The following is a 27,889-nucleotide window of genomic DNA, read 5'->3' on the forward strand; positions in this document are numbered from 1 at the left end:
TTTTAGGAACAGATTCTGAGTTTTATCTTTCAAATATCATTTCTAATATTAAAGCATCTAACCTTGTAATGCCTATATAGGCTACTTCTTGTTTTGTATAATTATTGACAAGTGAAATTCCAACATCTTGTAATGCCAGTACGATTTCTTGCTCTGCTAACTCTGCTTTTTCACTTTCATATGTTACTTTAAACACTTTTGGGTCTTCAGTGAATAGAATAATACGCTGCAAACCTTCAAAGAATGACACTAAATAAATGGTTTTTTTCCCCACACTTATAGGGGTCATCATATCCTAAAAGAAAACAATGAAAAACGAAATCAGTTTGTACCCAACAAACATTAAGTCTACATTTGACATTTATATGATGAGAATACAAATAGCCTTACTTCCTAAAGCTGAGGCAGCAAACTAAATGAACATATGCATATCACTTGGAGAGAGTTATCACTCATATGAGGTATTTCAGACAATTCACAGCAATCCAAAGAATGAATAATTGTACAATACCTGGAAGATTTCCTCACTAAAATAACCTGATGTCACCTGCTACATTATGATGATATTGTTAATCATGAAGTAAAACCAGTTGTTTAAGTACTTTTAGATCATAAAAAAATCAAATTTAAAATCCTATAAGTTAAACCAAGAACACAAAGTAATATTTTTTTCTACTTCATTTTAATTCTGTGGGAAATATAGTACATATTAAAGGTTGTTTAAGCCTCAAATTCACATTTCCTTACACAGCAGAGTAAGAAAAAGTTGCAAGCCTTATAAGAGCACTGATGCAGCTGGTGCAATAACTCACATTTTCAATTACAGGACTTGAGAGGTTGAGGCAAAAGGATTGCCATGAGTAAGCTAACCTAGGTGCAGTGGGAGCCCTTGTTCCAAAATATAAGACAAATAAAAATCATATATTAAAAAAAGCATTGATTTTCTACAGGGTCACTTAGCAATTTCCTTTATAAATACTGTGTTGGGAGTCAGTGAGACAGCTCAACAGGTAATAATACGTGTAGCCAAGACTGATGACCTGAATTAATCTCCAGGAATCATACAGTAGAAGAAGAGATCTGATATCCAAACTGTCCTCTGACCTACACAAGTTGACCTGTGGTACACATGTACCTGTAGTGATATTTCATTTATATTTTAATAAAAAAAGCTTGCTTGAAGATCAGAGAGTAAAACAGTCCCACTGGTCAGTCTTACAGACCAGCTAGTGGTAGAATACACATTTAATCCCAGGAGCCACACTAGTTTGCTACAGAAACTGGGCAGTAGTGGTACACACCTTTAATCCCAGCCCTAGAGAGAAATACAAAACGGAGGAGATAGCTCCTCATTCTGAGGATTCCTGGAGGCAGGACTGCCATTTCATCCAGTGCAATTTCATCCTCTGTGCAATCAGGAAGGAGTTTAGTCACCGGAAGCGGAACAGGAAGTAAGAGAGAACAAGGAGGGAAGACACCGCTTTTTTAAAGAGAGAGACCAGGCCCCAATGGGCTGGTATCTCAGCGGCTATTGGCTGGAAGAGCAGAAGGACCTCCCGCAACACCTCCCCCTTTTGTTTAAGTAAGAGAGTTCTAAACCTACTACGAAATTATATACAATAAGTACAAATATCCTATTCTAACTAGCTTAGGTCTTATATAATAAATAGCTTGGCCAAGTCATGAGAGGAAAGTAACTACATTTATATAGTCTTCAACCCCATCGAAGATCTGAGAAAGGAAATAATGTTACCTGGGTAATTAGGAAGTTCAGTAAAAAAACTTCCAAAACATGCAACAAATCACAGAGACAACTAGCTACCTGGGCAATCACCCAAGGTCATGTTTACAGCGTTGAAGCAACCAACTTTGGCTAAGGCCTAACATAACTGACATACCATTTTCAAAGGCAAGAAATTTGTCAAAACTATCTTACCCTATCTTGGCAGGATATGACAGTCCTGTTTTTTCCATTCATGGATATTCTGTATCTCTGTCAGTGGTTGAGGTATGGGCATTTCTTTGCTCAAAGACCAGTTCAGCCAAAAAGAAAGGCTCCAGGTGGAGTGTCTTTGGTGCTCAACATTCTCTCAGGAATAGAGCGGTGTTGCCAGGAGCAATTGTGTCTCACTACCACAAAACTCTGAGTTAGATTAAAGGCCATTTTCTACAGCTCTTTGAAGAGGTTGAAGATTATCTATCAATACTGAGTATAATCTCTATGTATCTAAAGAACCTGATTAGTCTAATTATAAATGACAAACTTAGATGACTATTGATCTATATAATTCTCAATACCTATCTAACTTAAAGATTAAGACAATAAACAACTGTGAAACAAATGAGGACAATGACCTCCAAATATAAACAATGTACATACATACATTGCAGTATGGTAAATATATCAATGCACAGTGGACGTTTTGCTTTTCTGACCTTCAGGATGAACCCCAACATCTGCATCTGGGTTTTTATTAATCATGCTATACTTGTACTCATGTGTATACATATGCATAGACACACAAATATACAGATATAATAATAACACATGGAGAAAGTAAAAATAAATGAATAAACATTGTATTGATATCAGGTCTTTAGATTCAATAATAAAACAAATGCAATAAACTAACAATTATGCATGAATTCTAGTTAATAAGTATTCTGATTCATAGAAAAGTTTAATATTTAATTCACATTTATGTAATAATACATAAAAATTATAAATTAAAGTTATCACAAAATTGTTACCTAGGCATCATAGCTTTACCTACAAAAACTTCTAAAATAAAACACACAGTACTAGAAGTACAGAGAATTAATGGGTATTCCCAAATATTTGGAATTTCTAATATACTAAACTTCAGACTTTATAAACTTCTAACTATTAGTATTATTTAACTATGCAATGTAATAATCAAGAGATCATATGGGTCATCAATCCCAGCACTTAGGAGGTAGAGGCAGGCAGATCTCCATTGTTTGAGGTCAACCTGGTCTACATAGCATACTCTAGAACAACCAGGGTCATTTAAGCAATCCCTGTCTCAAAAAAACTAAACTAAGCGGGGCGATGGTGGCGCACGCCTTTAATCCCAGCATTCGGGAGGCAGAGGCAGGCGGATAGCGGATATCTGTGAGTTCGAGACCAGCCTGGTCTACAAAGCTAGTTCCAGGACAGGCTCCAAAGCCACAGAGAAACCCTGTCTCGAAAAAAAAAAAAACAACAAAAAACAAACAAACCAAAAAAAAAAAAAAAAACCCTAAACCAAACCAAATCAAACAAAAGAAAATGAAACCTAATAATCAAGAATTTTTAAAAATTAAAAGTTAGGGTAATAAAATCCACTTTAAAACAAAATCAAATCAACTAAAGCCCACAGTAACAGACAATGGAAAAAAAAAATCCAACTAGTCCAGGAGGTCTAGAGAAATGGAGAGTGGTTAAAAGCATTTCTCAGCATCAACATCAGGCAGCTCAGTACTACCACATGTATGCAGGTTACAGGACCTGACAGTCACTTCTGACATCCATGAGAACTTGTATGCATATGTAACACATATAGAGACAGTACGGAGGCATACATACCAACACATAAAAGAAACTAAAATCTAAAAAAGTGTAAGAAGAATAAAAAGGTAAAGAAACTCTGAGTACAGAATTTCTTGGTACAATTTTTTTTATTGGAAAAAGTATGCAAAATAAAAATGTTTGTAGAGGGCTGGAAAATGATGAGTCATTAAGAATGATAAAACTGGTGATCTCAGTCCCTGAAATGATCATCATTGGTTTCTACAGCTTGCCACGGAGAAATGAACTCCTTTTAGTTTAGGCACCTTACAGAGCTGAACTCTAGTGAGGTGACTGTCAGTATGGGGCAAAGACACTTGAGAGGGGATGCCAAAAGACTTTTTCAAGGACATCAACTTTGCTAACAGTAAAAACAAATGATGATGTAGATAAAATCAGATTTGGTGGTTTTGGAAAAGATCGAGTGTGACAGGACTACGTCTGCACAATGACCACAAGGAAAGATTTCACTCTCTTGTTTCTTCTAAATGTTAGCTTTTGCTATGGCCTTGCATACTCCTTTAGAAAAATGGCGGGCAAAACAAACAAACAAAAAACTTCCACTTCTGTTAGCTTCTGGCAAACCTAAATAAAATTTGCAAAAGTTAAAAACAGCTGGGCGGTGGTGGCGCACGCCTTTAATCCCAGCACTCGGGAGGCAGCGGCAGGCAGATCTCTGGGAGTTTGAGGCCAGCCTGGTCTATAAGAGCTAGTTCCAGGACAGGCTCCAAAACCACAGAGAAACCCTGTCTCGAAAAACCAAGAAAATAAAAAAAATAAAATAAAATAAAGTTAAAAACAACTTCAATAAAGTCTTTTTAAAATCTTTGCTACCTTTTACAGAATAGCAAAAAACGGTTCTTAAAATCCAGTAGGGGTAAAATAACACCTGTATAAAATATAAAAAGGCAGCTGAAAACTCCATAATGACCAACTCAATACTTACATCCTTATGTGTTACTTCACCATGACTTTGCCCACAACTCCACTTCAGCTTTCTAGAACCCACTGGATCAGCCCATGTATAATATACTGCTTTTCCAGGAGGAAGGGAATCTTCTATTTCACTGAGAGAACTGACATTAAGTAATAAAAAATGTAATAAATTAAATAAAATACAATAGACAAATACATAAAAATCCTAAATAACATTTCATTCTTATCCCATTAACTGAGATTTGTAAAAATTTTAAACTAAGACAAGAAAAGGTTTTTTCCCCATTACACAATGAAAAGAGTAAGTCTGTATTTCCTTTCAGAATGTTATACCTCTTACAATAAAAAATATATTCTTTGAGAAAACAAAAATATTTCAAGGGAAACATTTTTTTCTGAGAAAATAAAGATCATCAAGAATCTAAAATTACTTTTTATTTTACTTTAAATTGTAGAAAAATATTCAAAAGTACTACACAGGAGCTGGAGAGGTGGCTCAGATGTTAACAGTATGTGCTGCTCTTCTATAGGACTCAGGCTCAGTTCCCAACACTTACTAAGGAGACTTAACAACAACCTGTAACTTTAATTCCAGAGGGCCAGACAGCCTTCCTGGCCCCGAAGGCAACAGCACACAAATGGCACGCACAACCACATACACATTAGACAAAAGTAGGGAGGCAGAGGCAGGCGGATCTCTGTGAGTTCGAGACCAGCCTGGTCTACAAGAGCTAGTTCCGGGTCAGGCTCCAAAACCACAGAGAAACCCTGTCTCGAAAAACCAAAAAAAAAAAAAAAAAAAAAAAAAAAAGAGTGAAGATTAATCAGAAATGATGCTAGTTTCACATAATCACAAATAGGAAGGTATTTTCCAAAATATTAGACAATAAATATAATATTATGACGAAGGACAGGAGATATGGCTCCATGGACTAGGTGTTACTGAAGTTTCTATAGATGTATGTTCTTCCACTCAGTGACTCCTGCTGCCTCAAATTTGCTTTTTTCTTGTTTTTCTATTTGTTTTCATTTGTTAAGTTCATTTCAGTACATTTATGCGTATTTCCTAAGAAGTATTGTTCTAATTGTTGGCTAAATAAAAAAGTTTTTTTTTTTAAGTCTAAAAAATAGATTACCTTTCTAAGCACTTTTCTTGGTGGTGTGCCTCTTACACTACAAAACTAAGGTCTTTATTTCCTGAACATTCTGGGTGGGTCCTTCCCTGGGTGTTTCCCTGTAAGATGGGCCTGACTGCTAAGAAGCTCTTTGTGATCCTGTAATTGCTATACATAATGTAGCACGAATAATAAAAACCCAAAAACAGAAACTGGAATTCAACCTGAAGGTCAGAAAAGCAAAACAGCCAGCCACTGACTCTTACCTCTACCTCAATTGAGTCCCAGAAGCTAAGTTAGCTTAAGTTATTTTAATTTTAATGTTGAGAGATGTATTCACAAACTTTGGTGTACATCATAGTTAAAAGAAAGCTTTAAGATGTTTTTGTTAATAGTGCTGAGGTGAAAAACCCAAGGAAACAATCGAAAGTTTAGAAAGGCACACAGTTGAGTAAGGGGCTCATTAAGGTCAGGAAATAAGAACAAAGCAGCCCAATTGTTTTTAGCTGACATGCCTTTCTTGTTAGGATGGGTTGGCAATCAGAGATGATGCTTAATTCCTTGTGCCCATTTCTGCCCACAGTTTCTTGATATAAAAAAATGTTGATATGCCGGGAAATAGTGGTGCACGCCTTTAATCCCAGCACTCGGGAGGCAGAGGCAGGCGGATCTCTGTGAGTTCGAGGCCAGCCTGGTCTACAAGAGTTCCAGGAAAGGTTCCAAAGCTACAGAGAAACGTTCTCTCTCTCAAAAAAAAAAAAGTTGATGAATGGACTGATTCTTTTTATATATCAAAGTTTAGATTTGGGATTCTTTTAAGATTTCTTTTTACTTTTGAGATACATAATAAAATGATTAGTCCTTTCTTTGTAACTGCAAAATGCAACCTGGCTGCAAAAGAACTGGCTGAGAAAAATACCTTGCTTGCTTACACTCTGATAATCTATAACAAGTTGCTTAGTTGCTTAGATATGAATGTTTGTGGGTTCTTGGAGCAACTTGTTTTTCATCAGTAATATGTAAAATGTTTAATCATGTAAGGGATATGGAAAACATGTTATTTTTTAACTTGTACTCATTGCAATCATTCACTAGAAAAACAGAATGTAACCACATGATAAATTTTTATAGTGTCTGAAATATTCTAAAGGGGTATATAAGCTGTAAGGGGGAAAATATAAATACAGGAGGGAAGGAAAACACCAGGAAAGAAGTAGAAGGAAAGATAGAAGGGAAAAACCAAGAGAAGCAGAAGGGAAACATCAGAGTAGCAGAACATAACAGAAAACAGAGCACAACAAGCCAGTAAGAATAAAATGGAAACTAAACTTTTCCTTCAGAATAGTCCTTGTGTGTCTGTCTATCCAGCAGGTCGCCTGTTCTGCATCTCCTCTTCATTTTCTCTCAACCGCTGAAGTCTTACCATTCATCAACACCCTAAGTGAGATCTTGACATGTTGGAGATGTGTGTGTGTGTGTGTGTGTGCATTTCCCTTTTATGTGAGTCCTAGAGAGTTAAGTTTTGCACCCCCTCATTGGCCCCAAATAATTAAGTTTTACTCCCTCAGTTAGAAAAGTCAAGTTGAGCCGGGTGGTGGTGGCACACGCCTTTAATCCCAGCACTCAGGAGGCAGAGGCAGGCGGATCTCTGTGAGTTCGAGACCAGCCTGGTCTACAGAGCTAGTTCCAGGACAGGCTCCAAAGCCACAGAGAAACCCTGTCTCGAAAAAAAAAAAAGAAAGATAGAAAGGAAGGAAGGAAGGAAGGAAGGAAGGAAGGAAGGAAGAAAGAAAAAGAAAAGTCAAGTTGAGAGATGTACCGTTGACTTGTAGGCTCCCCTTCAAATGCTGAGCTGTGGAAGGCTGGTTCTCATAATATGTTGTGTGTGCATATAGTGATATTTTGCTTATGTCTTAACAAATAAAGCTTACCTGAAGATCAAAGTGCAGACCTAAGCCACTAGAGGACAGGTTGTGGTGGCACACACCTTTAATCCCAGAATTTGCAAGAGAGGCAGAGGGATCTCTACTTGTTCACGGCCACTACCAGAGATTGAATCTGTCTAAAAGAGAAACAGAGCTCACACAAGGATGATCCCACTTGGGATTCCACCCTTTTAATCCCAGCACCACGAAAGTGGAGACAGGAGCGATATGGTTCGGTGGAGAGAAGAATATAAGGTGGAAGGATACAGGAATTCAGTGCAGTCTGAGGTTTGTGAAGACAGCTGCAGTCGGAGTTTTGGTGGAGACATGGAGTCTGGAGATGCAGATGAAGAGAGGATCAACCCCTTTGGTCTGAGCATTAGTAGAGGTACAGGAACTATCTAGTTGTTGGACTCTGCTTCTCTGATCTTCAGCATTAAGCCCTATATTTGATTCTGGGTTTTTATTATTAATACTAATTAGAACTCGTGCTCTGTGTGTATGACACACACACACACACACACACACAGAGAGAGAGAGAGAGAGAGAGAGAGAGAGAGAGAGAGAGAGAGAGAGAGAAACTTGAGTGTGGTGGTTTACACACATAATGTAGGTATGTAGGAGGTCAAGGCTGGTGGACTCTCCTGCTGTTAAGAACAGTGTAGACTCTATACTAAGTTCCAAGTTAGCCTGCAATACACAGTGAGAGCCTGTCTCAAAAGTCAACCACCAACACAAGAAAAAAAAACAGAACAAAAACAAAAAAAAAGGAAAGAAGAAAGAAAACAGAGAAAAATAAGACAAAATTAGGAGACTCATGACTGACTCACAATATATTTTAAAATGACCAATCTATATGGCACTGGCTTTAGTTTCTCCACGTGTCTTTGACTCATTTAAAAATAATTATAAACACAAGGTTGTTGTATTTCTATATAATTAAATATAATGTTTTAAAAAGGAATCACTTTGACATAAACTCAATTGACATTAGTGGCAATATTTTAAAGGAATCACTGGAAGGAATTTATGTTTTCTTACCTAAATCTGCTAATCATAAATTACTGCACTGTGATAATCATCTTACCTCTGCTTGTACTGAACAAGGTCATTCTTGGTATGATTTATTAGTAGGAATGTAGCTGCACCGTCATGGTAATCTGAAAATGTAATAACTGTAGAGTGCTCAGCCAAATTAACTTCTGCAATAATTCCTCCAAGCTTAAATAAAAGAAAAAATTTAATGTGATCATTTTGCTAAGAATATTAACTGATAGCCTTTAATAATAAAACTATTCATGATAGCTTATGCCACATTGGGCACCAAATGTAGCAGATTTTTTTCCTTTTTGGGCCACCAACCAGCTCACAAATCATGACATAGAGACTTAGATTACTAGTTATGAATGCTTAGCTTTAGTTATGCTTGTTTCTGACTAGCTTTCTTTAACTTCCATTAATCTGTTTCTCTTCATCTATTGCCCGGGGCTTTTTACCTTTCTTTCTGTATCTCCTACTCTGTGTCTTCTGGCTGGCAGCTGCTTGGCTGGCCCAGGGGAACTTTTTCCTCTTTCTCTCCCTCATTCTACCCCTCTTCTTCTCGCTTCAGCCTAGATTTCTCCTTCCACTTATTTTCTCTGCCTGCCAGCCCCGCCTATTCCTTTCCTGCCATTCAGCATTTTATTAGAACAATCAAGTGCCTTAGGCAGGCAAAGTGAAATAGTAACACATCTTTACATAATTAAACTAATGCAACATAAGCAAAGTAATGCACCTTTACATTATTAAACCAACGTAGATTAGATGGCTGAGATTGGGGAAGGACAGAGAAGGAGAGCAAGGAAAAAGATATCTTGATCGAGGGAAACTTTATGGTGTTATCAAGAAACCTGGCACTAGAGAAATTCCAGGGAATCCACAAGAATGACTCCAGCTAAAACCCTAAGCAATAGTGGAGAGGTACCTGAACTGGCTTTCCTCTGTAATCAGATTGATAACTATCTAAATTGTCATCATAGAAACTTCATTCAGCAACTGAGGCAGAGATCCACAGCTAGCACTGGGCTGAGCTCCCAGAGTCCAGTTGAAGAGAGGGAGAAGTGATAATATGAACAAAGGGGTCAAGACCATGATGGGGATTCCCACAGAAACAGATGACCTGAGCTTGTGGGAGCTCACTGACTCTAGACTAACAGTGGGGGAACATGCATAGGCTCAAACTAAGCCCTCTGAATGTGAGTGACAGTTGTGTGGCTAGGGCAGTTTATGGAACCACTGGCAGTGGAACCAGGATTTATCCCTACTGTTTGAACTGGCTTTTTGGAATCCATTCTCTTTGGAGAGATACTTTGCTCAGCCTAGATATAGGGGGGAGGGCCTTGGTCCTGCCTCAAAGTGATGTGTCAGACTTTGTTGACTCCACAAGGGAAGGAAGCCTTAACCTCTCTGAGGAGTGGATGGGGGAAGATGGGTGGGAGGTGCACGGAGTGGAAGGAGAGGGAACTGGGATTGGTATGTAAAATGAGAAAAGATTGTTTAAAAAAAAAATACAAGGGCTGGAAAGATGTCTCAGAGGTTAAGAGCACTAGTTGCTCTTCTAGAGGTCCTGAGTTCAATTCCCAGCAACCACATGGTGCCCTCTTCTGGTGTGCAGGTACAGCTGTATACATAATCAATAAATAAATCTTAAAAAAAAAATACAAGTGTAGATTGAACAAATGCAACACCTTTTACACAGTTAATGTAATATTCCACGGCAAAAACAGATGTAACACATCGTTACCTAGTTAAAATAGTATTCTATTGGAGTCACAAGTATTATACAGTGAATGTACAGCGGAGAGACCAATAGACAGATCCACGGGAGTATACACTCCATACGAAAAACCCGATTGCAGAGCTTCGGGAATACTTGTCTTTTGGATAGTTACTGTCAATTCTTTAAAAATCTTGTGAAATCATGGCATTTCCCCCCATTCCATAATGGGATTCATTCCCAAAATACCTCAGCAGTGTAACTTCCTCCCGTATGGGCAATGGAAAGACCTTCCATGGGGCCTTAAAATGGTAACATTCACCCTTTGTTTTAATAGTCAAACCTACATAAATTCAATCCCCGCAATTACCTTTGCTAATAGACCACATAGGAACTTCAAAAGAATACAAAGAGAGTATGCCTGCCCTTATTGACAAACAGGTCTGGGCATCCCTAAAGCTGATGATCACAACAGAAATTGAGGTGAGGGGAGTGGGTGAGTTCAGGGTTCAGGGACTTCTAGTGATCTTATCTAAATGTTTGGAAGGTCAGGTATTTCCCTTTGGATGCTGGTCCTTCCTGAATAGTGTTACCTTTTCCTGAAACGCTGCTTTGTCAGGTCCTACCTGTGTGTTTGTTTGTTTTTATGATTCTGAAATGCATGTTGATATTATAGTCAATGTCTGTGTGGGTTATATAGACAGGAAACCTCATAGGAGGTGGAAGAGCAAAGAACGAGGGCATTAGAGAGAATAAACCGGACATGATAAAAAGATTTATGTGAATAAATTTATTTCTTTTTTTACTCTCAGACCTTATTAGTCAGTTTTTCAGTTGCTATAGTGAATCTTTCTGAACCCTGAGAGGATTAACCCCAAAATAAGCCTCAATAATATTCTACATCATCTCTATATATGTTCACTATGTTACAGCAACTTAGAATAGTGTATGATTCATTTTCTGTGAACAATTAGAAGACAATTCAGACTTTTGTCATTTCTGGCAAACAATGAAACTACTGTATGCAAATGAAATTTCAGTATACTCTGGTGTTCATTCAGACATGCCAACTAACTTTCTGTATAATAAATTATTTTATATTTGTTTCACCTCTTTCATAAAAAGAAATTTTTATATAAAGGAGGAAAATTATCAGAAAATTGTTATGAAAAGCAAAGTGTAGTGCTGATATACATATAGTAGTTTTTCTGATGATACACACATGATAATGATCATGAATATCAAGAAAAAGCACTTACCTCATTATTCAGTCGTAATAAAATACAACTGTCTTGCTTGTTAAAATGTATCCGTTTGGGGGGACCTTCACTTCTTTCAACTTGAATGAGAAGAATATTGGAGGCATCCTCAGGCCAGAAGGGGATACACTAAAAACGTATTACACGTATTTAAACAGATCTCATCATAAATAATAACATAACATTTAATAGTCTTACAGAGTAGCAAGTAATCTTTTCTGCCCATACTTGCTGTCATCACCCCGGAAGCTGCAAGACTCAAAATATTGACAATACTCACAGAAGCGTGTTCTATACACCCTTGAGTCTGATGTTTCTTTAGAGTCCTAGTTTCATACTATATTTTAATGTTAAATAGCACATAGAATAATAATGCAGTATCTTTTCTAAGTGTTATGTATGAGATCTCTTAAGACTGTAGAATATGCCAAGCTTCTTCTAAACCTTTTAGTTGGAAAGTAGAGTCTAAGCTTAACAAGACATAATGGTCATGATCATACATTTTAAAGTAATTATTATAACTCAAATAAGAATGCAAAATTTTAAGCTAGCAAAAGAAAATTGATCTTAGATGAAATTGAAAAAGAAAAAATTAAAATTCAAAAACTGTCCACAGATTTACTTTCCAAAAGATAATTAGGACCCAATAGTACCTGTGAGTGATAAGTATACAAAATAAAAATGTTAAAAATTAAAGTGTAGAAAAGTTATGTCTATAAAGTATATAAAAGAAAGTTATAGTTACCATCATCTAGATATACCTAAAATTCTAAGTCCAAAAATTGTTGTGGAATAATCCTTTATACTGAGTGAAGATATGTCACTGGGATTAGTTTAATAAAAAGCTAGATGGCCAACAGCTAGGTAGGATTTTCGCAGCAGAGAATTCGGGGAAGAAGGGTGGTGATGCCAGGGATACAGAGCAAGCAGCATGAGCTTTACAAAGTCAAAGTAACCAAGCTATATAAGAGTGTGGATGAAAAGATATGGGTTAATTTAAGTTATAATAACTAGTTAGAAATAAGCAGCTTCCTGATGACTGTGGTCTCTCAGGCAGGCTAGGTGTTAGTGGCATAGAGAGGCTTGGTTCTTTTAAGAGGCTCTGCTACCAACCACTTGAATGGGTTTATGAGCAGCAGGTAGGGCACTACTTGGTGGCATGAAACTTGGGAGAAATGCCTACAGTAGTGTGAACCCAGAAACTTCCCAGAATGGGGCAGAAAATGTGACATAGCTCCCATCATATCTCCGCAACGAGGCTAGCCCTCAGGGAACCAAGAGGGATGAAGCCAGCTACCAGCTTGCTGTGAGATGAGCTGCTTGGTGGTTTGAGATTTTGCTCATGCAGATGAAAAAGGTTACAGAAACATGGAAGGTTTAGATGGTAGAAACCAATAAACAGATTACACTGTGTTTAACAATCTATGCTGACTTAAAGAAAAAGGTATAGACAGTCATAAAATAATAGTTTAAAAATAATAGTCTTTAAAAAGAGAATAAAGGCCTGGCGATGGTGGTGCACGCCTTTAATCCCAGCACTCGGGAGGCAGAGGCAGGCGGATCTCTGTGAGTTCGAGACCAGCCTGGTCTACAGAGCGAGTTCCAGGACAGGCTCCAAAGCTACAGAGAAACCCTGTCTCGAAAAACCAAAAAAAAAAAAAAAAAAAAAGAGAGAGAGAGAATAAAGTAATAAAAAAGGAATGAGCCATGTAGAGAGGGGAAGACACAGAGTTTAGACCCTGGATGTTACTTGCTGTCTTTGAATTTTTTGAATGCCGATACAAAAACAATAGTTGCTGTGAAACGGGATTGTGAAAGAGGCTGCTGAGTTAAACCAAGCCAGATAATTTATGAATACTTTAAATTTAAAATGTGAGTCAGTTTTGCTTTGGGGAAGAGGCTAAGCTTTTGTTTCCACAGAAAATGAAAGGCTGTGGATTCACTCAAGGCTAAAGAAGATCAGGTTTGACCAGAGAAGACCTCCTGAAAATCCTGGCTACAGAAATAAGTAAATCTAAATATAATAAAAAAGAAGTAAATGAAAATATAATAAAAGACAGGTGATGTATATTTTATCTGCTTAAACATAAACCCCAGAACAATCTTTGGCTGGCGTGTGTACAATCCATGGGATTAAAGGTATCAAGCGCAACTCCTGGCTTTAAATTTTTTTTTAATAGATTTTTTTTTATATTCTGGCTAGCCATTTCATAGCACACTGCCAGAAAATTTTACCATGTTTAATCAATGATCAAACTTTTCCAAAAGATCCCATTTTATTTTAAGGTAAAATATTTGTGATGGTTACAAAAATCTGCATAATTACCCCTTATTCCTATTATGGCTTTGCCCTTTAACTTTTCATTCTCCTATAATATTGGTCTTTTTTACTACCTCTCAACATGTCAAAACTTCTCCTCCATTAGAGTCTGTTTATATTCAGTCACTCATGCTCACTTGCAAGATAACCATATTGCTGAAAAGTCTATCTCATGAACCTGCACTTAACGTAAGTTTACAGGGAAGACTTTAGGCAATATACAAACTTAACTTGGTAACCTATGAATGAAGCAGAAATAGTAGTTTTAAGTTTTACAGAAAGTTGCAGTAACCCACAGATGTATAAGTATCTAAAAAATACCCAAAAAAGTAGTAACTCATATAGAAACACAGCAACCTGATATCAACAAGAGAAAAACAGACTTATACTCCAATTAGAGATAAAGACCAGTCACTTCCAAGGGAATGATGGAATCATAACATAATTTTCAAGAAAATGGAAACCAAAGATACTGATGGGAAAGATATAGGACATTGAAAAAACAAAATAACCCCCCCCAACCCCACAATTTAAAATAAAAACAAACCAAAATAAAAAAAAGCAAAAAACTGCCAAAAAAAGATAATGGTTAAAACTTCAGTGGACAAAAAAAGTGATGTCATCTGCCTCAAAATCAAACCTAGTAGAAATTTTAAAACTTTAAGGATTGATTTCATATACAGGAAAAAAAACATAAATAAAATAGCAAATGCTTTTCTAGAATCTTACTATTTTAGTATAATAATTCTTCAAAACCAGATAATATATCAACCTCAGTCCATCATTTAGAAAACCCATCTAGCTGCCTGACTCAAAAGCCAAATTTCTCTCTTTAAGTGTCTCTTACTTTCTTCTAACAAGCAAGCTTTGCGTAACTTAGCATATAAAGGATTGCCAACAGTTTCTTGAGGAAAATTAATAGTTTCTCACTCTTCCAGGATATCTATACTTCCACTGCTGTTATTTCCAAATTTCTAATGCAGTTATTTAACTAGATTTGTGAGAACTGGCAGTGTCTATCATCCTGATTGAGCTATTCAATCCTATGGAGCAATCGTTCAGATTTTAATAATTAAATAAAATGCAGGAGAAACAGTCAATAAAGTTTCATGGAACTGAAAAAATTATAGTACAAGGGAATTAAAACAGTGTATGATAATTTAAGAAGTGTAACATCAAAAATAAAACAATAAAAATTACATTTTAATCAGCATATATTAACTTTACAAATCAGGTTTCATTGGTATTTTCATTTCACATAGTCTCATGTACACTGACCATAAAAGTACAAAGTTCATTATGAAATTAATTTACATACCTGATCTAAGTCAAGAGAGAGCCATTTATCACTTCCTTCTTCTGCCACTGATATATGGTATTTGCTTTTATTTTTAATCATATAAAAAGGAGTAAAGACCACAATTCTGGTAATATTAAAACTGCTGAGGTTTATAGTGACACCAACCTAAGGAAAAAATTAAGACTGTTTGAAAACTATTACTACTGTACAGTTATAAAAGTATCCAACAGATAAATTTAAAATGAAAGATCTTTAGCACAGAAGAAACTCACTTGGTATTCCATTTTCAGGCCTTTGCATTTAATGGCTCCATGACTACCAACAGTATCAATTGAGAACTGATCAGAGAGCTCACTGTCAGTTACCATAAGCTGAACCTAGGGGAGGAATTTGAGATAAATTACAACTTAGATACCATCTATCTGTATGTGGTGGTCAAACTCAAAGCTTTGTATGTTAGGCAAAAGCCCTTATATTAATAATGTAATAAATCTTTCTTAACAATAAATATCTTACTGTACTGCTTCATTTAGATGTTTCTGAGACAGGGTCATCTCGGGTTGGATGTAACTTACTATGTACATATACAGGCCTCAAAAACCTTCATTCTCCTGCTTTCCTAATGCTCGGATTATAGGAGCATGCTACTGTATCCAGTTTTGCTAACCCTTTCAATCTCAAATATTTAATAAATGTTATTTCTACTGAAATTTCATATTTTACTGTTCAGAACTTTAAAAACTTAAACAATGTTTATCTAAAGAGAAAAATTAGGAAAAATTACACATACCTTATTGTTGTTAAAAAAGTGGTTTGGCTGAAAGGAAAAGAGAACTGGCTTTTTATAATTAGGTGGATGCTTTCGGTGGATTCCATCTGCTTTGTACTGTAACATCCGATCAGTTTTATTGACCATCCAATATGGACTGTGAAATGCCACAACTGTCTGACCAGTATTGTAAGTCATGTGGATAGCAATATCAAAATCAGTCTTTTCCATTTCTGTGAGACACGTAAAGTTGATGAAATTGATGTCTTGTTGATTACGTTTTATATGAAATTCACTTTTCCAATCATGATTAAGATAGTCAAGCAATTTTAAGTGCAGCTTGGCTTTGTCCATTTCAACATTATAAATTTGTGATGAATGTCCTTCACTTAAAGTAAAAACTGTGTTTTCAATGCCCTGGAAGAAGAAGCAAAAACAAAAACAAATTTAAAAATGTTTCTGAAAAATAAACTTCCAAATACACTTATTCTTTCTACGTACTACACAAAACTCTTTTGAAGTAACTGTCAGAGCAAGTCATCAGTGTTCCTCAAGCTGTGGCTGCCCTAGTGCTTGATCTACACTTAGGTAATGATCTTTATTAAAATGCTCTAGATCAACTGCTACAAACGAACGACTAAGATTAAATGACATGAGAAACTTCATAGCAAGTTGTGATTGTAATGCCATAATCAGTAAAACTAAACCAAGCCCTACTTATCTACTAGTTATTGTAGTTTTGAAAACTAAAAATAACAGAAACACATAAGAAAGCTATCATAATCTTAAAAAGGCAACACATACTGTACTGCCTGCCATTTTTAGAAACAGCCCCTTCATCCATTATGAGTTTATTATATTTCAAAAATGATTATTTTCTCCACTCACATCTTCATTACCTTAGTTCTTATCTCTATGACTTTCCTAGTGTTTCTTTTTCAGCTCTTTCCTACCATTATAACAGAACTCTTAAGTTGTAACTAACATCACTGTGCGAACTTGTACCACCAGACTATTCTACAGAGCAATGACTGCAGCGTTGGTGGCGCTAACGTAGCTGACGAATGATAACCATGTATCCGAGAGTCATGATAGAACTAGGATACAATTCCAAGTCATGATGGCCAAGTACCAACTCAACTACTTATCACTATGGTAATCTGCCACATGTAAAAACAACCACAGATAAGTCAATTCCTCCTACTTAAAAATATATCACAAAACAGTAAAAATGCTGCAGTTCACAAAGTTAAATAAGGCTACAATAAATAGGTTACAGTGAAGAACTGCTTTATGTTTGATAAGCATTGAAATAAAAAGATTTACAAAAAAACTTAGGAGAAAACACCTACTTAACCTAAAATCGAATAATTAATAGAAAAAGGATCTTTATAGGAAATAAGATTTTTCAGAGAATTTTCATAAAACTGCAAACTTTAATTGTATGGGTATTGCACTTGAATGTTATTTCAAAACAAATGCCCATGTTTATTTTATAATTCAGTAACCATCATTTAAACATACAATACATGAACTATATATATGAAGAGAAAGTGCTATGAAATAATGGTATGTTCAGATAATGAATATATGTCATTTATTATATAAACTTATTTATATTTGTGCAAATCACATATTATTTGTACATAATTAAATAGAGCTCAATAGATTTCTAAGATAAATTAATGAAAAATATTTTCTCTTAAATTATCGCTTTTGAAAATTCATTTTGTTTATTTATTCTATGTAGGAGAAAATGCTAAGGCCTGCTGTGGAGGTCAGATATCAACTTATGGAAGTTGTGAGTTGTGGAGATTCAACTCAGGTTGTGAGGCTTGAAGACTCTAAATTATCTTTTTAAGCATGATATTAAAATTTTCATATTGATACTTATATTTAAATAATGCTGTAATCTTGGGCACAAATTAAAAAACTTTTGTTTATAACTTTAAGTAAATCAAACTACAAAGACAGAAGACACTCAGAAACTGTCAAGTACCTCTAGGTAATAAGCAATTTTGTAGGGAAGAAGATTCCGAATGAGGATAGGTGGCCACAAGTGCATTACATATGGTAAGTCCCAGCCGTCTTCTGAATACACTGACAGAGAAGTCAAATTATCTTTTTCTGGGACAATATTAATAACAAATGATCTCTTAGAAGCGTGTATAGATTTGCATTTCTTCCTTAGAAGTTGTCCATCATATTTTATGATTTCTTCAAAGTCAATTCCTTCACACATTTGGTAGTCCTCATCATCTGGCTTCAAAGAAAGCGATGATCTACACAAAAAGTTGAATATAATTTAAATGCATTTTTAAAAACCTTAAATTTGAATACTATTCCTTCGAACAATGACTCCCTTCAGTATTATTATAAAGACTGCTGGTTTACATATGTTTCAGAGCTACATAACCCTGATTAGGTAGCAATTTTCCATATGCTAATCAAGCTTTATTTTGATCATGATTATTTACAAACTGTAGTGTATGTGTATACGTGTGTGTGTGTGTGTGTGTGTATTTCAATATTTTGGATAAATACTGTTCTATGTGGTATGTAAATGTGAGGGTACATGCATTTCCATGGGAAGACTAAGGTCTCTTGATAAGCTTTGATGGCTAGACTGGCTGGCCCTCAAGACCCAGAATCACCTCTCCTGCTTCCCAATGTTGTGATTATAGGTATACTGCCACACATAGCTTTTACATGACTTTTGAGAATTCAAGTCTTAGTACTTTATCTAATGATCAATTTCCCCAGCCCTAAGAGCATTGTGTGTGTGTGTGATTAAGCTACATCCAAGAATCATTTCTAAAAAATTTCTTTGGCAAGGTGCCAGATGGACATGTAGATGCTTCTTCTGACAGGCCAAACTATGAGAGTCCAGGCTGTCCTGTGGGTGTCTTTTGGCTGCCTGAGCCACAGGGCATCAGGGAGCATATGGATGCTTCAGAGAGCCTGGGCTTTGAGGACCCAGGGCGCCTAAGCCATATGGCCATGTTGGTGTCTGAGGACTGTGCTGCCTCTAGGGCCATGGTCTCAACTGGGTCAGGCCTACTGCTGAGGGCCATGTTGTCCATGGCTTTAATGTGGCGAGGGTATTCGTTGATGTCCATGGAAACTGATGACCGTGGTCTAGGTCCACCCAGTAACCATGTTGGCACCCAGGGCTATATTACCATTAGGGCCATGCCATTCTGAGTACCCCTCCTGCCACCTGCTGCCATGGTGTCATCCCAGCCAAGGCTACTGCTGAGGGCCATGTCTATGTCTGTGTCTCCTGATACCATAGAAGGCCATGTTGATGCCAGGGGTTTGGGCATCCTCTTGGGACCATGTTGATGTCTGAGGGCCACTCTGCTGCAGGGATCAATCATGCCAACCTCAGTGACCTGTGCAGCCACCCAGGGCCATGGTGATATCCAAGCTTAGGCTGTTGCTGGGGACTGTGCTTGGGTCTGTGATCTAACCACAGTCAGGGTTTCTGAAGTCTGTGGGCTACGGTGCCACCAAATGCCACATGGATACCCTGGGTGTAGGCCACATCCTGTGGCCATATTGCCACTGGGGCCATGGCATCATCTGGGACAGGGCTGCTGTCACCAGCCATGTCTGGATCTGTGACCCTACTGCAGCCAGGGTCTGCAACAATGTCCATAGCTCCTGACATCATTGAAGGCAATGCTAATGTCAGGGGTCTGGGCCACTACTGGGGCTATGTTAGAGTCCAAGGGCCTTGGTGTCATGGGGGCCATGCCTATCTAAATGCCCTATGCTACCACCTGGAGTTACGTTGACATTCAAGTCTGGGCTGCTACTGAAGACAAGGTCTAGGTCTATGGCCCTACCAAAGTCAGGGTCTGTGTTGATATCCATGGCCCATGGTACCAAAGGACACATGGATACCTGAGGTCTGGGCCACAACCTGAGGCCATATTGGTGTTTGAAGACAGTGCTGCCACCAGGGCCACACTGATCTGAGTTGTCTGCCCAGCCATATGGGGCCATGGTGTTGTTTGGGCTTGGGCTAGTGCCCTGGGCCATGTCTAGGTTAATGGCCAAACAACAGAGTCTGGGATGATGTTCATGGCTTCTATTACCACAGAGGGTCATAGGAACCATTTCTGTTGAAATCTGAGGGCTGTGCTGAGCCAGCCCTGCTCCACACTGGCTCTAGGATAGCTGGTCCTGCCCCTTGCTGGACACTGCAGTAGAGCTGGCTCTGATCCCCCATGGGAGAGCTGAACCCCACTCCCTACACTCAGGAGAGATGGCTATACTCTTCACTAGGGGCTTGCAAGTACTGGCCCAGATGGCATGGACCTAGGAGAGCTAGCTCTGTCCTGCGCCTGAGGAAGCAGTCCTGGTAGCCAAGACTGACCAGTTCAGCTACCACCAAGAGCCACATCCTGGGGTCACCCTAACATCTGCCCCATCTATGACCTGCTGGAGTGTGCGAAGGGACTGTTACTGCGGAACAACAGCTACAGGCTCTCCCCGACTCAGGATGGTATATCCAAGAGGAATTTCACTGAGAGTCCAGTGATGATGGTGTGCCAAAGGCACTGAACCACATCAATGATTCAATGCAATAAACATTTTGTACATAGCTGTTTGGACAAAAGGGTGTACGCATGACATACTGCAGCTCCCAGTGCCATTAGGATGACTGAAGAGGTGTTGGGAACATGGACGACTGAGGTGAATTTATTGTTGGCTGTTTTGAATTAACTTTGGGGGGCATGCTGCAGGAGTGTGGGGCAGATACTGGAGTCCCTCCAATAAGGAATTATGTAAAAAAATTTAAAAAAGAAAATCTTTATTGTTTTTAATTAACTAACCTTATTTTCCAGTGTTGGGGACAGAACCTCACATTTGTCAAGCAAGCACTCTGCTTCTGAACTAATCCCCTCTCTATATATACCTTTTATCTGTAAAACTAGTTACAATTCTAACTATCTCTTATAGATGAGCAGTCAAAACAACTTATATCCCTAATCACTTTCCTAACATTTAGTCTTAAAAGTTTAAATACCTTCTGTATGTTTTTATGTTACATGTGATGTTACTGTAGCTTGACCCAATTGGACACTGAAACTTCCACACCTGTTGTGTTGTGACATTCAAATACTAGTGCTCTGGAATTAGAGATAATATTAAACAATGGATTCTGGCCCCCACACAAAACTAATGCCAAAACAGTTTTTTTTCCTATTCTACTTCTACATTAACCCCATAACTTTTATTCTACTTTACATTCTGATTTTGAATATTACATAAAAATTAATTCCCCTCAAATTAAGGCCAATAAACTCATGCAGTTTGGCAAAGTATTTATATTAAGTTAGTCTATAGTCTAGGCTAGCTTGAAATCCCCTGTGTACCCTACACTGCCTTCATACTTAATGGCAGTCTTCTTGTCTCGTTCCAAGTGTTGGAATTTAAGAATGAAACAATATGTACGACTTGATAGTAAAATACTCATAGGACCTATTATGTACCAATTAGAAGATAAAAATGAAAATACAAAAATGAGTATATTTTTAGTTTAGAGAGAAAGCAATATTAAAACAACAATAAAACTGTTATACTACACCAAACAAACAAATGTAAACAATAGTTTGAAGCCTTTGAATAAAGAATACTCTTTGCACACAGAACAGGGAATGTTTGATAATGGGAAAATTTTGCAAGAAAGCTGATTTCTGAGGATCTGAACTAGAAAAATATGCACTGTAAAGTAAAAGAACTAATAAAAATAGAAGAGGTTCAAAATAAAAGGAGAATGAAGAGCTTGAAATAAAAGACATCAAATATTCCAAGGCAGTAAAGAAAAACTGGACACTACTAAGTAGAGATAAAGTGTGTAAAGCTAGGAGTAAGAACTTCACTGAGAACTGCAGCTCTTCCAAGTCCCTCTCCTGCCCAAGCACTGTCCAGAAAAAATTCCTACTCCTCTACACAAAAGCCTTATCTTTTAAAACTGCCTGATCTTTATTCACAAACCATTCAGGGTAAAATGTTCCTCTTCACCTAATCTCAACACTACCCAATTGTTATGGTTATTACTGGTTGACAACTTGATTACATGTGGAATTAATTAAAACCCAAACCCTTGGGCATACTTGTGAAGGATTTTTTTTATTATTAATTAAGTTATTTGGGGTGGGAAGACTCACTTCAAATCTGGATCTTTGAGGTGTGAAGATACACCCTTTAATCTGGGTCACACCTTCTGCTAGCAGCTTATATAAAGTCACAGAAGAAGAAACCTTTCTCTCTTTTCGCCTGCTTTCTCTCCCTCTAACTAACAAGTCATTTCCTTCACTAGCATTAGAGCCTACATCTTTGGGATTCCAGTGCATACTATAGATCAATTAGGACATCCAACTTTGTGGATTGAAGAACTACATGATTTTTAGAACTTTTGTTGGTAGACAGACAGTCATTGTTGGAGTAGTTGGTCCATAGCCTGTAAACGAGTCTAATAAATCATATATATATATGTGTGTGTGTGTGTGTTTGTATTATGTTTACATCAAGTTTAAGTATTTTAAATATTTAAGATTACAGTACTATCCATACACAAAAGATACTGTTTTCTAAAGCAATTTTTAAAACTTATATTTGATAATTTAAAATTATCTATATAGTATCTGAAACCAAAAATTCTCTAATCAGTTTAGGGCAAGGAAAAAGATAAAGAAAAAAACTCACCGGTAAGATGCTAATGGTATGTTGAATTCATTTTCAGGTGAAGCAATTCCTAATAACGTATCCCCTTCAAAAACGGAAATTGGAATTGAAAAATGATTCTTAATCTGAGTAAAAAAACAAACCATACTTAATATTAGTATAAGAAAAGTTATTTTAAAAATTTGTCCATCTACAAATCTTAATATAGAATCTACCAGGCAATATTCAGCTTGGTCATATAAATTAGAAGAAACAAACATAAAATTATTTATCTTCAAAAAAAGGGGGGGAAACTATCCAGGTTTATATTTTATAGAAAAATACAACTTTAAGCCAGTCAACATTCCAGCACAGATGAGGGAGGGCTGTGTAAGGCACCACCGCAGCTGGGAACTATTTGCCACTGATGGCCACCTGGGAAGAAAGACTCCGTTTCTTCAGAAGGACTGTCCCTGGTAGGTTGCCCATCTTCCAGTGGATGACCCTACACAGATGCATATAAAGGGCACTATTAGTTGGACTCGGTGTGCTATTAAAAAAAAATAACAAAAAACATCAAGTTGGGAAAGGGAGGGTATTTAGGGAGCATTTAGAGAAAGGGTATGGGATAAATTTGATTAAATGCAGGAATATTAACATTTCCTATATACAAAATTCAAATTTAAACAAATGGAGTGATTCCTTGCAACAACAAAAAACCTGTATGAATGTGAAAAGGAGAGTTGTATGGAAGAGAGTGTATAATAGGGTAGAAGGAAGAATAAAGAGGGTAGGAGGTATAATTGAAATATACTTTACACCTGTATTAAATTGTCAAAGAACCAACCCAGTAAAAGTGTGCATGTACACACACACACACACCTCAAGGTTAGAGAACACTGTGAAAAGAATGCAGAAAGAATATAAGAAATGGAGGAAGAGGGGAGTACTGTGAAATGTCAGCCTCTGAATATCAACTATAGTTATTTATACAAGGTCAAGACAGTTAAAATTTCGGTATGCAAAAGGGAAGTCCTTAGTCTTAGTTCAGAAGCTACTAGCTGAAACAAGGAGTTCTTTGTTTAGTTTTTTATTTTTATGTATATTTTTTCTCCACCTCCCAAGTACAAAAACACTGGTGTTCAACCCAGCCTTCTGGGTTTTCAAAGATTTTTTTTTTTTTTTATTGAGCTCTACATTTTTCTCTGCTCCCCTCCCTGATTCTCCCTTCCCCTCTTAATTCTCCCCCAAGGTCCCTATGCTCCCAATTTACTCAGGAGATCTTGTCTTTTTCTACTTCCAGCTTCCCATGTAGGTTGGATCTATGTAAGTCTCTCTTAGTGTCCTCATTGTCGTCTAAGTTCTCTGGGATTGTGGTTTCTAGGCTGGCTTTCTTTGCTTTATGTTTAAAAACCACCTATGAGTGAGTACATGTGGTATTTGTCTTTCTGTGTCTGGATTACTTCTCTCAAAATAAAGTTTTCTAGCTCCATCCATTTTCCTGCAAAATTCAAGATGTCATTATTTTTTTCTGCGGTGTAGTACTCCATTGTGTAAATGTACCACATTTTCCTTATCCATTCTTCAGTCGAGGGGCATTTAGGTTGTTTCCAGGTTCTGGCTATTACAAACAAAACTGCTATGAACATAGTTGACCACATGTCATTGTGGCATGATTGAGCATCCTTTGGATATATACCCAAAAGTGGTATTACTGGCTCTTGAGGAAAGTTTTTTCCTAATTTTCTGAGAAATCGCCACACTGACATCCAAAGGGGTTGTACCAGCTTGCATTCCCATCAGCAATGCAGAAGTGTTCCCGTTTGCCCCAAAACCTCTCCAGCCTAAGTTGTCATCAGTGTTTTTAATCTTGGCTATTCTTATAAGGTGTAAGATGGAATCTCAGAGTTGTTTTGATTTTCATTTCTCTGATGACTAAGGATGTTAAACATTTCCTTAAGTGTCTTTCAGCCATTTTAGATTCCTCAGTTGAGAGCTCTCTGCTTAGGTCTGTACTCCATTTTTTTTTATTGGATTATGCGATCTTTTTGTGTCCAATTTCTTGAGTTTTTTGTATATTTTGGAGATCAGACCTCTGACTGATGTGGGATTAGTGAAGATGTTTTCCCATTCTGTAGGCTGTCGTTTTGTCTTGTTGATCATGTCCTTTACTTTACAGAAGCTTTTCAGTTTCAGGAGGTCCCTTTTATTAATTGTTTCTCTCAGTGCCTGTTCTGCTGGGGTTATATTTAGGAAGTGGTTCCCTGTGCCAAAACGTTCAAGTGTACTTCCCACTTTCTCTTCTATAAGGTTCAGTGTGGCTGGCTTTATGTTGAGGTCTTTGATCGATTTGGACCTGAGTTTTGTGCGTGGTAATAGATATGGGTCTATTTTCATTCTCTTACATGTTGATATCCAGTTATTTCAGGACCACTTGTTAAATATGCTTTCTTTTTTCCATTTTATATTTTTCTGCTTCTTTATCAAAGATCAGGTGTTTGAGGATGTGTGGATTGATATCCAGGTCTTCTATTCAGTTCCATTGGTCCTCCTTTCTGTTCTTATGCCAATACCAGGCTGTTTTCAGTATTGTAGCTCTGTAGTAGAGTTTAAAGTCAGAGATTGTGATGCCTCCAGAAGTTCTTTTATTGAACAGGATTGTTTTGGCTATACTGGGTTTTTTGCTTTTCCATATGAAGTTGAGTACCGTTCTTTTGAGGTCTTTGAAAAATTTTGCTGGGTTTGGTAAACATTGCCTTGAATCTGTAGATTGCTTTTGGTAAGATTGCCATTTTTACTATGTTAATTATGTCTACTCAAGAGCATGGGATAGCTTTCCACACACAAAAATTAAAAAGTTCCAAGCACAATGAAAATGGAAACAGAATAAACAGGGAAATGCACAGAAGGAAAAGCTAATTACTAACAAATAGTGATAAAAAGATAATCAGTGTTCCTAGAAAGAAAATACAAACTATATGCACAGGCAAACTTTTTACACCAAACTGGCAAAACAAAACAACTATAGTTATTTTGAGTTCATATCCATATCCAGAGACTGACATCACAATACTCCCTCCCTCCTCCATTGCTTACACTCTTATGCCTTCCCTTCTACAGATTAATTTTGTTATGGTATATATGTTTCTCTTCTTAATGTATTGTACTTATGCAGCTCAATTAACAATGCAATGCAAATTTCTATACATTGAAAGTTACTATTACAAACTATTTAGGAGAATTAAGAAATACACGTTAGTAGCTAGCCATCTAACAAATTTGTGGCCATGTTAAGTATGTTTTCAAGGTTAGATATATTTTATATAAGAGTCTTCAAACACTTCAGAGATATACAGAATACAGAATTTTACATGGTTTAATAGCATAAGACCTTTTTGACAGTGAGACACATATGCTCCTGGCAGCACCAATCTACTTTAGAGAAGAATATGGGCATTGAAGAACCTCCATATGGAGTTGGTTTCCTTTGTTAAAAAAGTTAGCCACTGAGCAAGAAACTTCCCTTTCCTTGACTGCTGACAGTATGCTTAGACAAGCAGGACATACAAGAAGCGACTGCTGAACTTTGCCAAGACAGGGTTGTACAGTCCTTCAAATTTCCTGCTTCACAGAAAAGTCAGATATTCTAGGACTATAGGTCAAAGATGGATGCCCCAATGTTGCAGAGACACCTTGAGTGACTGTCCAGGCAGCCAGCTGTCTTTGTCATTTCTATAGTTTTGGAAGTTGACTGCTGTGCACTTCCTGTTTATTCAGTAATATTTTATCACTCTTGGGTCTCTGATGAGGATTGAAGACTAGATAAAAATACACTTTTCCTAAAAGATATTAAATTTATAGGTTGAAAAACATAAAAGCTTAAGTTGCTTATATAAGATGATGATTTAAGGTCAAAAATGATAGTGTTATGATAGTAAAACAAGTTATGATAGAAAGTAGCTTAGCTATAAAACTTTGGACTCACCAAAGTAAGATATAAGAGTAATTTCTCCAACTTTGACAAATACAAACTTTGACTGGACATTGTAAATTTAAGTCATATTCGATAATTGTTCTTATTTTATATAGTTTTATTCTATGAGAGCTAAAACCTTTCTTTTTTATTTAGAAAGAGGGGGAAATGTTTTGGAATATTAGTTCACTGTGTGAAAATTTATTGTTGTGATTGCTGTAATAAAAAGCTGAACGGCCAATAGCTAGATAGGAGATATAGGCAGGGCTTCCAGGCAGAGAGAGAACTCTGTGAAGAAGAAGGCTGAGTGGCCAGCCAGAGATAGAGGAAACAGCGTGGGCAGAATGGAGAAATGAGGTTACAAGCCATGGGACAGAACATAAATTAAAATAAATGGGTTAATTTAAGTAATTAGAGCTAGTGGGACAAACCTAAGTTAAGGCCAAGGTTTCATAATTAAGTCTCCATGTGGTTATTTGAGAGCTGGTAGCCCATAGAAAAATCTGGCAATAGACCACAGGTAAATTTTACTTTTGACATTATTTTTCCTGACTACTAAAATACATATTCTAAAACATCTGAAAACATAATAAATATAGTAAAGTATCAGTACCAATAATAAGGATTATTTTGGCAATAATTTCTTAAGTATTTTTTGCTTATCTCTAATATGTTATGGCATCCATTTATTAAAAAAGATTTAAAGTGTTATATATTACTACACATTTACAAAGCTGTAGGGAGTTATTTTATTTAATTTAGAATTACATATATAAATGTTCGAAAGACAGCTCTGTGGTTGGGAGTGCTAGCTCTTCTTCCAGAAGGCCTGGATCTGGTTCCCTGCACCCACATGGCAGCTTGCTGCTGTGTCTCCTGTTCCAGGCAATCTGATGCCTTCATGCAGACATACCTACAGGCAAAATGCCAATGTACATATAAAAATAAATAATTTTTAAAACATTAAATATATAAATACACCTCCACATACACACAAGAGTTAAATTGAAGTACATTCCACCTTGAGAGACAATGCTCCTTTAAAAATTGTAGACTAACAAAATCCCAGTGGCAGGCATAGAAAATATTTTAAGTCATAGGTGAGACAAATCCAAGCGACCGATTCCTCAAACAATACAGGGTATTGTTATTGCCCTTCCAGAAATAGAAGTAAGGCACTATTGCTAAACACCACATACTTTAGACATAGAATTTAGAAGAATTAAGCTGGAGCTGAACTGGAAGCCTCCTCCTGAAGAATATCTCTCAAAGAATAGGAGGGAGTCAT

At 36.9% G+C, this 27,889-nt stretch overlaps 1 protein-coding gene across 4 annotated transcripts in view; it reads right to left on the reverse strand.

The window, feature by feature from the left end:
• Vps13a (vacuolar protein sorting 13 homolog A) overlaps positions 1-27,889 on the reverse strand; it is a 194,218-nt gene that overhangs the window by 52,883 nt on the left and 113,446 nt on the right. For all 4 annotated transcript variants that reach the window (XM_075973636.1, XM_075973640.1, XM_075973637.1 and 1 more), the window contains 9 exons: positions 22,671-22,774; positions 17,950-18,232; positions 15,972-16,367; positions 15,454-15,558; positions 15,200-15,346; positions 11,562-11,690; positions 8,635-8,768; positions 4,518-4,647; positions 63-295 (listed from right to left, as the gene is read on the reverse strand). In XM_075973636.1, coding sequence (XP_075829751.1) covers positions 63-295; positions 4,518-4,647; positions 8,635-8,768; positions 11,562-11,690; positions 15,200-15,346; positions 15,454-15,558; positions 15,972-16,367; positions 17,950-18,232; positions 22,671-22,774 — 1,661 coding nt within the window. The remainder of the gene's footprint in view (positions 1-62; positions 296-4,517; positions 4,648-8,634; positions 8,769-11,561; positions 11,691-15,199; positions 15,347-15,453; positions 15,559-15,971; positions 16,368-17,949; positions 18,233-22,670; positions 22,775-27,889) is intronic.

Source organism: Microtus pennsylvanicus, chromosome 5 (assembly GCF_037038515.1).
Source record: "Microtus pennsylvanicus isolate mMicPen1 chromosome 5, mMicPen1.hap1, whole genome shotgun sequence".
NCBI lineage: Eukaryota > Metazoa > Chordata > Mammalia > Rodentia > Cricetidae > Microtus > Microtus pennsylvanicus.